This window comes from Camellia sinensis, chromosome 2 (assembly GCF_055761805.1).
Source record: "Camellia sinensis isolate YWXY chromosome 2, ASM5576180v1, whole genome shotgun sequence".
NCBI classification, from domain to species: Eukaryota; Viridiplantae; Streptophyta; class Magnoliopsida; order Ericales; family Theaceae; genus Camellia; species Camellia sinensis.
Window position 1 is genome coordinate 72,555,454 of NC_138962.1, and position 11,474 is coordinate 72,566,927.

An 11,474-nucleotide genomic window follows, 5' to 3' on the forward strand; every position below is an offset into this window, starting at 1 on the left:
AAGGATAAAATTTGAATAAAATACACTGTTATGAAGTTTGGAACTAGTTTTAGAAAAGTTAAAAAAATATATATATGTATTTAGACTTGATAGTAATTTGGAGGGAAAAATGATCCTTATTGTTGTTTTTCAACTTATGTAGTACACTGGTTTGCTAGAATGCTCATTGATTCGGGACAAAACCCAGCCCATACATACAATAGGCAAAGGAAAGACCCACATTTTATAGATCCCGCCCGGGAAATACAAGTTTGACAGAGGATTGAGAAGGAGAGACGCAAGGAAAGGCTCCAAATGGTTTAATATGTGATGAGAGTCGAAAATATGGTAATGAGAAGGCTTGCGTCTATACGTGTGGGGTAGTGGGTAGGCTTATGCACCTGTTTCTTCTAAGATATATGAGTCTATTGAAGTTACTGACTTCAATCACTTGGCTAAGATGGACGGCTAATCTTGGGTGTTAGGGTAGGGTGGATGGTAAAGCCCATGTTATGGCTAATCTTTGTAATCGTGCGTGTGTTGGGCTTAGAGCACGTCAGATATGGTTAAATTTGTCATTGCTGTACGTGTTAAGCAAAATTTAAAGAGAATGAGAAACAGAGCACCAGAGTTTTTACTAATATAAAAGTAATAGAAAATGAATTCAATGCTTGTAAACTATGAAAATATATAAGTACAATTATACATTTCCAAATATTCACATACCCAACCAATACAAATTAATCAAAAACCAAAAGCAATCTCAATCTTTCCTAATTGCACCATCTTCCACTAGGAGGTAGGCCAACTTCAAAAATAGAATGCCACCCTTCTTAACTTTAAAAAGCCTATACATAACCAAAAACTAGAAAAATAGGTTTAGGCATTAGTATTATTATTGTCTTTAGCTCGCCCCCCAAAAAAGCTAGGCGGCAGGTGGGGCGGGAGTGTAATGACCAGCGTTGGCCTCTGACACCATTGTCACTATGACTTTGTCAGCTTCACCTTCAATGGGTGATATGTTAGTCCTCTTGTAATCCAATGATTCATCATTGTATATATCCCACCAGCTCTTCACTAACATCTTGATGTCTTTTCTATCCATGTTCTCTTCTTTTCCAGTATACCTCCATGGCTTTGATCCCTAGAAGCAAAAAAAAAAAATTAAGAAAGAAGCCAAATTACAAATTATTTACATTAGAATATTGATTTCATTTATTTAAACTAATTTGTGGGAAAGAAGAAAAGACTGGATTATTGATCATGAACACTCACCGCGCCACAATAGTGAACAACTTTCACTTTGTTGAGTTCAATGTTCTCTGGTTGGCGCCAAAGCATAGCCAAAACAAGGTTCTAAATTGGTGGGATAGGCTTGTAGATATCCCTAAAGAACATATTCAAAAAGTCCTGCAAGCACAACCATTTAAGTTCATATCAAATTATTGCCAAAATAATATGTATATATATATATATACATAGGACACAGATTTTGTATCCCAAAATTCATGCCCCTACCTTAATACAATTTTAACTGCATAGCATTGTTTTGAAAATTTTCTTGTTTCGATATTCTCGCCACATCATGTGAATGAAAATTCAATGAAAATAAAATAATGAGAATTTTAGGGACAAAATATCTTGTCCATTTCGAAAGATCAACTACAATGTATTGGGATTTTAAACTTTTAATACCAATATTAACTGATATATTAGTACATATTATTTAATATCGACTGATATATAACAGTATTGTCGATATTGATATGCATTCCAATACTGTTATTTAAAAGGTGTTCGAATGACAAATTTTGATTATTACCTGCTCAGCAAAAGGGGTAGGCGGGGTGATTTTGAGGGTCTCTAAGAGGTCATCATAAATTGAGAGACTGGGCTCGAACATGAACATGCCAGCATTGAAGTAGAGGGGAGGCTTGGGACCCAACTCTGCAGGCCACTGGACCTTATCAGGACACTGTTGGCAGTACCCAATCTGGTACTGTGGGGTGTGAGACCATGTCTTTTCACAAAAACAGTCCTTCACAGCATAAAAGTAGCCATTTGGATTGTCAAAGAGGTGATCTATGTTTTCAAACACCTGGATGTCTCCGTCCAAGTATATCATCTTATGGTATTCCACAAACTACAATTGATAACAAGTCAATATGCATTATTTCAGCTAGAAAGATAATTAATTAGTATGAAATAACAAGGAAATTAAGAACTTATACCATGAAATTGTATACAAATTTTTAACTAAAATTTGTTATTATTAGACACCTACCTCCCAGATGCGAAGCTTGGAGTAGTTGATGGCATAGTAGGCCATAGCAAACTGGGTCTGGTTCTCCGGCGGGTACACCGGCACGATCTCACGGACTATGCATCCCTGAGCCACCAGCATACGGCGGTGTTCCTCCGGCACATCCGGAAGCACGACCACCACAAGCGGGTAGGCAGTGTGGACCTTCCTCAGGCCCATGGCTAGGCCGACCACGCCCTGGACATAGTCACCATTGCTAGCCAAGAAAGTGACATAAGCTCTGCTCATCAGGCTCGCGGCCTTGACTAGGCTGGTGGCCTTGGTGGTTGCACTCACAAGTTCAGGAGCCATTTGGGATTTCGCAACAAAGTTTAGAGAAAGAAAGAGAGGTCTAGAGAGAGAGAGAGTTAGGAAATGTTTTTGAGAAAATGAAGAAGAAATCTGGGGATGTTTTGGTGAGTTTTGTGGGTTTTTCTTCAATGGGGGCGTTGCTTATTTATTGGCGTTGCGTTGGTGGATGAATCTTCGAGGAAAGTCATGTTAAAGGTTCATGATCTGGAGACGTTGTTTAATTAACTATTTTTTTGGCGTCGGTTTGGTGGGTTTGAAATGTCCTCCCCAACGGCATAGGGACAGCGAGTCCTACGGACAAATCTAGGTTTGTTTTCTGATATCCCAATCAAATCGGATCGTACACGTGTTAGAGTGGGTGTGGCAGTGATCAGATCTGACGGCTGTGAGTTTACTCCTTGAATAGAGAAAGTCTGGAAATGGATAATGGGTCGGTGCGAGTAGGAATGGCAACAGGACGGGGCGGGGTCGGGGAACACCCTCCCCGTCCCCGAAGATTACAAAATCCCCGCCCTCGCCCCCGTCCCCGATCCCCGGCGGGGGAGCCCATCACCCTCCCGTCCCTATCCCCTAACGGGGATCGGGTTTCCCCAACCCCGAAATATCCTCGGGCTTTTTTTTTTTTTTTTTTCGAATTTTGTTCAACAAAACACTGACTAATCAATATAATATCACAAATCAACAAACCAGATCTGAGTACAGATCAATTTTGTGAACAATATAGATCAATTTTGAACAATACAGATAATTAAACAAATTAAAAAAAATTATTCTGAACAACACAGATCTGAGTATAGGTCAACAACAACAACATCAGATCAGAGAGAGAGAGAGAGGACAGATCAAATAGATCGACGGTGTTGGCGAGATCGACGGTGACGGTGGTTGTGGCGGGGCCAGCGGTGGTGGTGATGATGTCCTCGTGATTGTGAGAGAGCTGAGAGAGAGAGAGAGAAAAACGAGAGAGTTGAGAGAGAGTGAGAGGTGAGAACGAGAGAGTGAAGACAGTAAGAGAGTTGAGAGAGAAGATACGAGTGAGAGAGTTGAGGAGGGTGGTGGAGGAGCGGTGCTATCAGATCGGCGGAGGACGGCGGCGAAGGTGATCAGTGTGTGAGGAAGCTGTGACTTTCTTCTCTCTTTCTCTCTCTCTCTCACGCGAATGAAGCTGTGTGTTTGTGTGATTGTGTGAGGAAGGGGACGGGGATTATAGTAATATATATAGACAGGGGTATTATAGTAATTTTATTTCGGGGAGAAAACCGGGGACGGGGACCGGGACGGGCCGGGTCCGGGGCTGTGAAAGCTATCCCCGTCCCCGGCCTGAAACTAATCGGGGATTTAATTTCAAATACCATCCCCGTCCCCACGGGGATATTTTTCGAGGAAAAACCATTGTGATCGGAGTCGGGGGGTCGGGTCCCCGTCGGGCCGGTTTCAAATTGCCATCCCTAGGTGCGAGTAAAAGGATAAACTACTAAAATAAACATTGAATAAATAAAAATGAAAATGAATTACGATGTTGAATGTAATAGCGAAAGCTCCTCGTTAATGCTCGTTATTGAACGGTGGTATCATATACACGTATTAATTAGTGTATATAAAATTATTTAATTATAAAATATTTAAAATTTTTAAAATTATGTCACATTATCTATTAATGCAGTAACTAATATACAAATTGGTAAATATAATATTATTTATTTAAATGTCTAAATACGGCGGTGTTACATACACCAATTAATATACTAATTAGTATACCAACATATGCAATGACATTACTATTTCAAAATTATGAACTCACCTATTATAAAATTTACAAAGACTCAAAACCTCTAAAATTATGTCACATCATCCGTTAGTGCACTAATTGGTATACAAATTGATACATATAGAATTATTCATCTAAATATAGGATACTGTATGATCATTTAAAAATAATAATAATTTGTTCATTGTCTTATAAGTTAATTTTATATTGATTTAATAAGTGTTTTCACTCACATTTATATTAACAGTAATGATAGAAATACAGAAACCAAATACCTATGCACATAAACTTACTCTTGTATCAATGTAAATAGGACATTAGGTTTAGTGTACTTGTGTACTAATATTTTGTAGTGTGAGATTTCGCATTCAAATCCTATGATCTTTGTGATTCTTCTTTTTCCCAAGTAACAATTAACATCTAACATCTACCCTCTTACTAATGTATGTTAACATATTAATAATAAACAAAATACAATAAGAAAAATAATATTATTATGTCACTTTTGAAAAGAAGAAGATACAAATAGATATGACTAATTATTGTTAAGCTACAAAATATTCATAAATAATTCTGTATTAATAATTGAATTTTAAGAAGCATGGTGTGTTATTAAAGAGTTCACAAGCCAACAGAGTATTAGGCTAGGAGCATAATCAACCTTTGGTATCTAACAAAAGAAACCTACGATCCTAAGTAACTTGACACACTTGGTATATATGATCCAAATTGCCCATTTCAACTATTCAAACCTATCTAGGCTTGGTTCAATTAGCAATAGCTCAAATAACATGAGCTCAACCGACAATACGAAGCCCAGGACCTCTGAAAATGGCTTGGTTATCTACCGAAGGCAAAAAACCTTCCCGCATCCTAACCCATTTCAAATGTTGAAGGGTACATTTTGAATTAAATATACCATTATGAAGTTTTGAACTAATTTAAGAAAAGTAATTAAAAGAATTGGACTTGATGGTAATTTGGAGGAAAAAATGATCCTTATTGTAGTTTTTTTAGCTTATGTATACACGGGTTTGCTAGAATGCCTCATTGGTTCGGGACAAAGCCAAGTCCGTACATACAACAAGCGAGGGAAAGACTCACATTTCATAGTACTTGGGAAATGCAAGTTTGATCAGGATTGGAGAGGAGTGGTGCAAGAAAAATCTGTAAGCCTTTGTTTGGCATATCATGTTTTTTGATTTTTTAGTTATTTTAATTACAAAAAGATAAAATAGACTTTTTAACGCAATAAGATAAAACATCATATCTAACTCATAATCATTTTATTTTTTTTTCTCACAAAAGTCAAAAAAGGCAAAAAACATATCCCAATTGAAACTTTTTAGCCTCAGGCTAAAATAGTCAAAAAACTAAAAAACAAAAAAGTTAACGTACATTCCAAATGAACCCTAAATGGTTTTAGTTGTCATTATGCAAGTCGTAGGTGGTGAGCAGATATAGGGGTGTTTTAAGAAGTTAGTAAAAAGTTAATTTTGTGACTTTTTGACTTTTTTGGTAATTTTTTTTGGAAAAAATTGACTTTTTTGTGCTTTTTTTGAAAAAACTTGATAAAACTCAAAAATTAATTTTTTATCAAGTTCCCAAATTGCTTCATAGTAATGAGGATGTTCTTGTCTACATGTATAGTGTGGTGGGTGGCTTATGTACCTTATTTCTTCCATCATCTATGAGTCTATTGGAGCTATTCACTTCGATCAATTAACTAAGATTTCAACCGGATACGAAATCATAACTAATGATACTTTTATGGGGATTTTAACCTTATTCAAGATGGTTGTCATTCCTTTTGGTGGTTAGGGTAGGGTATCTTATTACTAATTGCATGTGGGTTAGGCTTCAAATATATGAGAGTAACAATTATGTTGTAGGGGTGTTAAGACCATAGCTTGTTACACAAAAAGTCATTTTTTGTAGAGTATTGTAAGTTGTGACACAACTTACTTCAAAGAGCCACTTACCCATTATAATAAATTAAGGTTTTAGAGATAAAAATTTAACGACAAAATTACTTTTAGGAATGAAATATTTTTATTGTTAAAAAGTGTTATTATTGCATTTTTAGCGATAATTGGACATTTAATGATGAATTACGATTATTTTGAGGCCACAATTTGTCTAAATAAATAAACATTTTTGGATCAAATTATTGTCCGTAAAAGTATACTTTTTAGCGACATTTTAAAAATTTTATCGTTAAAAGTTTTTTTTTGACTTTTTAGAAGATTTTTTTAGTGACTATTCTCACATTGAAAGAAATTAATCCCTAAATATTTTTTTTCAACAAATTTTCACTTTTAGAGACAAAAAAGCTTAGTCCCTAAACTTTTATTTATTATAGTGGCTATAGTGTTATTACACAAGATAAGAATGTCACCACACTTGACAAATGAACTTTGTTATGTTTCTGTGTTTGTGAATTGGATTCAGTTGGTGTCATGACATAATCAAAATGAAGGAGTGATACTTTGGTTATCCGCGAATGCTTCCAAAGGTGACCCTCTAGAATTTCTGGTTCTTTCTACGGTCTGTGAAATATTTGTACCAATTGCTTTAATCATATCCAAATGTTAATTTTGTCAATTTTATTCATAAAATTTGCTATTTGAAGCAATTTCAGACAGTCACCTAAAACATTAATGGAATAGTAATAAAATATGCATTTGGTATCACTTTGGTATTTGAATTTTGAATTTTGTCTCTAAGCCCTTCAATACTACATTTCATCTTCTTCATTAGGGCTTTTTTTTTTTTTTTTTAGGAGAACTTTGAAAACGTAATTCACATGGAAACTAAAAGCTGAACCATCAAGCTATCCCCTGCGCTTTGATATGAATTGTTGTAATGAATTTGGCTAAATCTCAACACATGAATTGAAGATAGATTTTGGTGACACTAGCGCTCTGATTGATTGAGGGATTTAGGAAGGGACTCGGAAATGGAAAAGGAAAATGTGTGTGAAATTAAGAGAAATATAAGTATATTTTATTCACATTTTATCTTCATTTTTCATTTTCTTTCTAAATCCCTTCTCGAATTCCTCAACCAAACACAGCGTAAGTGTTTGTTTGGAATAAACTTTTTTAGTCTGACGTTTTGATTTTTCAACTATTTTAGCCTGACTAACAAAGGTTCTGTTTGGGATGAACTTTTTAGTCTTTTTTTTCTTTTTTTTTTTGTAGTTGATTTGATAGTTGTAAGAGAAAAAATAAAATAATTATGATTTAGATAAGATATTTTGCCATATTTTGGCCTTTTAGTCTATTTTGTGGACTAAATTAACTCTTATTATCTTGACTTGTTAGTAAAGAATGAATTTTTCCCAAACCCAAGTGAATTGCAAGTCCTACAATTTGCTTGTTCTGTCAAATGACTAACCACGGTATGGAACCTCAAGACTCTCATCTTCACTGGAAATTTTTATTTTTATTTTTAGCCCTATCTCAAGACTTTTTTCACTACACGATCAGGTCAGGCACTCCTATAGAAATTTGACTAGAATTATGAGAATCTGGACAGATTGAGAGAATTTGATGTTTGATTGATTGTGTTCTAGGACTTGAAATTGTGATAGTGAACTTTGAGGCCAGCCAATGCTTCTCTTTATCCTTCTACTTTTGCTTTTTTACTTCTCTTTCTTCCACCAACTTTCAGCTTCTCCTCTTTCCTACTGCTTTCGTCCCTTCGAACCCACTACTATTGGCCCACTTTGGTTGAAGAATTTCCTAAGTGATAGGCTCTGTGCTTCACCTGTTTACAAGGATATATGGGCCTCCATTTTAATTCCCAGAGAATTATTCATTGGGACCATGAACCCCAGAGCTTACAAATGCATTACTGAGCCCTATTGTCTTGCACAATTTGCTAGACAATTTGGATTCACTCAGGGGGTCCCAATACCTCTTTATAGTAACACCAATCTAAGTCTTACCACAAGGGATGTGAAAGTTCGAAGGTCCAGACTGGAAGAGGCAACTTCCAAATTTATACAGGACTTGATCGATTTTAAGTATATCCCCTTCCTTCCCCAAGGTAACATTTTGAAGAGATACCAAAATTGGTGGGTGACCAATATGGAAGTGCGCCTGGCCATTCCCCCTTAAGACCTACTGACGGTGTTAGATGTACCCAAGCCCAAAGGAGCTGGAGCTGCTACTTCTTCCACTATTCTGACCACTCTAGTTCCTGTGTCTGCCTCTACTCCTAGAGTTACTCGGGCCACCTCGAAGAAAGGTATATACTCTCATCTCTTCTCTTTTACCTTCTTTATAATGCTTTCAGTCCTATCTTTAGTTCTTCCTTTTGCGAAGGTGGTGTTAGTACCTCACAGGGAGATTCTCCTCAGGAGATTCAAGCTCTAAATCTCCTCAAAAGCAAACAACAACAAAAGAAAAGAAGACTTTTACTTGAGCCTGAGAAGGAAGTTTTTGAGGTGCAAGCAGAAGAAGAAGAAGAAGAAGCAGAAGAAGAGTTAACCCAAGAGCAAGAGTCTCTCTTGAAAAGAAGGAAAAGAGTGGTTGTCTCTTCTTCTGGCTTGGTTCAAGATCCCATGCATGAGACAACGGTCAGAGTGGAGGAACTTACTTCTGAAGAATCTCAATCCCAAACTGGAGAGAAAGAAGTTAAAGAAGAATATTTAATGCCTGTACAAAGAAAAAAGAGAAGGAAGATGACTGTCTCTCCTTCTGATTTTGTTGAAGACCCTATACATGAGGCAACTGCTAAGGCAGTGGAACGAGAGTACTCCAAGGCCATGATTGTCTTTGAGAGAGCTGAGAAGAGACGGCAGCAACAATTTCTGAGAGATGAAGCTGCTGCTGCTGATGAACTACAAAGGGAAACTGCAAGAAGGCAATAAACTGCCAGACATTACTCCCTTCGTAGTTCTCCCATCATTGCCGACACTTCTGGAGCGGGTAATTTCTTTCATACTTCTGCTGTTTTTCCCTTGTCAGCCTTTGGTATTGAAGTTTAACATTGCTTTACATTTCTTCTTCTTGCAGCAGCAACTACTGAGTTCATCTTTCCAATGAGGCCTCCCTCAGTTTCACTTGAGGTTGATCAGATGCAGGATGTGAGGGCTATTCAGATCATACTTCCACTTCCAAGGTCTACACTTCCTGCACTTTTCCTGAGGCCAAGTATTCCTGCACTTCTTTCTCTTGGTTTGACTCCACATCCTCCCCACTTGACCCTCGACTTTCCTCAATTTACTTCTCTATCAAGCCTTGTTCCTCCTCCTCCTTCCAAGGAAATTCCAACTGCTACCCCATCTCTGATGACAGTTTATTCCCCTATTGAGGGTGCTGGCAGCTCTCCATCCTGTGGTTTATCACCTTTACCTAGCTCCAGCCCTTCTTCACTTGATTCATTGGTGGCTAGGACCATGGAGACTGCTAAAGATGCCTCACCCATTTCTCCTATCCCTATGCAGTCTTCTGTGTCTTCTACCACAACTCTTTCTGCGCCCCTTATGTCTAATGATGAGGTTGATGTCTTCGAAGCAAGACTAGCTAGTCTCTTCGACATCCCCTCTACTTCTCCAGCATTCGATGAAGAAGCTGAGCCATTAGTTTTGGCTGACTCTTTGCTGGAAATTTTTGAGAGCTTTTCTTCCTCCAGCAGCAAGCCTTATGTACCTTTGATAGACTTAGACACCTGCCTGGAATTGTTAAATTCCTTTTCGAGGATTCCCTTCGAGGCTCTACAAAGGCCTATAATCAGAAATGGGTTTCTTCAGTGCTGCAAATTTGCTGAGCAGTCCAGCATGAATGTCTCAAGTCACCTATCCCAGGCAGCAGCTACTATCGACTTCTACATCAACATTTGTCATGCTGCCAATGCTGCTGATGAGAAATTGGTTAGAGACCAGAGTTTTGTTTCCCAAGTGCATACTGAAGTGTCAAAGCTTAAGGAACAACACTCCTCTGCCTCTCACTTTCGAATTCAGCTACTGGAGAAGAAAGCTCAACTTGAAGAGGAGCTTTCTGCAGTGAACCAGGCCTTAGTCCGAACTGACATCAAACTGCAAATCACCAACCAAGGACTGGCCAATCAAAAGGGAGACATGGCTGCAGCTAGTCAACTATTTTCATCATTTACCAATAGGAAATCTGTTGTACAAAAACAATTAAAACATTGTAATGATTTTTGGGCCAATTTGTGGCACGATGTACTTGACTCTTTATGAAAAAATAAATTCTTGTTTATCATCTGAGTAATCTTGTGTTCTTGTACTTAGTGTTTATTTTATTCCTTGTGTTTCCCAAATAGTTGGAAAATAAGGCTTCAAATATCTGCCATTAATCTTTTTGGGATGCACATAACCATTGAAATTTCTCAAATGCTATGCTCTAAAAGGCAGAACTCTATGAATTTGATATGGTCCTTCCCAGTTAGGTGACCATTTGCCAAACTTATGACTTTTAATTCCTATTGGAAGTATTGTCTTCCATACCAAATCACCTTCATCAAAGCCAATGTATTTGACTTTCTTATTATAATTTTTGGCTGCTTTCTTCTTCTGAAAGAGAATGTTATTTAATGCCAGAATTCTAGCTTCATCTATGCTTTCTAACTCCAAGCACATACTTTGATGGTACTGCTCAGGATCCAACTGGTCTTGGCATCTTACCCTCAGGGACTTAACATTGATCTCCACAGGTAATACTGCATCATGCCCATAAACTAAAGCATAAGGAGTGACTCCTGTGCTTGACCTTGGGGAAGTTCTGTAAGCCCACAATACATCCAACCATAAGTTATGCCAATCCCTAGGATTATCTTCCACAATCTTTTATATTCCTTTCTTCAAGGACTTATTGGATGATTCAGCTTGACCATTGGCTTGTGCATAATATGGGGTGGAATTAACAAGGCTAATTCCAAACTCGGCCACAAAAGACTTCACCATTTTCCCATAAAAAACAGTTCTATTATCAACCGTTATAGTTTGTGGGATACCAAATCTATGGATCAAATCTTTAATGAACCCAATAACCTCTGTTTGGTCTACAGCTTTGTATGGCTTAGCTTCGACCCACTTAGTGAAATAATCGGTGGCCACTAGAATGAAACAATGGTGCTTCGAAG

At 37.4% G+C, this 11,474-nt stretch overlaps 1 protein-coding gene across 1 annotated transcript; it reads right to left on the reverse strand.

Annotated features, from left to right (window-relative positions):
- Positions 1-638: 638 nt before the first annotated feature.
- LOC114315935 (galactinol synthase 2-like) lies at positions 639-2,898 on the reverse strand. Its single transcript, XM_082906176.1, has 4 exons — positions 2,264-2,898; positions 1,802-2,122; positions 1,255-1,389; positions 639-1,123 (listed from the first exon to the last, which is right to left on the reverse strand). Exons 1-3 carry the CDS (start codon positions 2,591-2,593, stop codon positions 1,336-1,338), a joined length of 705 nt encoding a protein of 234 aa, XP_082762302.1. The 5' UTR covers positions 2,594-2,898; the 3' UTR covers positions 639-1,123; positions 1,255-1,335.
- Between the last annotated feature and the right edge of the window lie 8,576 nt (positions 2,899-11,474).

Coding starts and splice junctions, on each gene's coding strand:
- LOC114315935 (XM_082906176.1), bottom strand. CDS start 2,593: ATGGCTCCTGAACTTGTGAGTGCAACCACCAAGGCCACCAGCCTAGTC. Junction 2,123..2,263: donor CCAAGCTTCGCATCTGGGAG/GTAGGTGTCTAA, acceptor TATCAATTGTAG/TTTGTGGAATACCATAAGAT. Junction 1,390..1,801: donor CTACCCCTTTTGCTGAGCAG/GTAATAATCAAA, acceptor TTGTGCTTGCAG/GACTTTTTGAATATGTTCTT.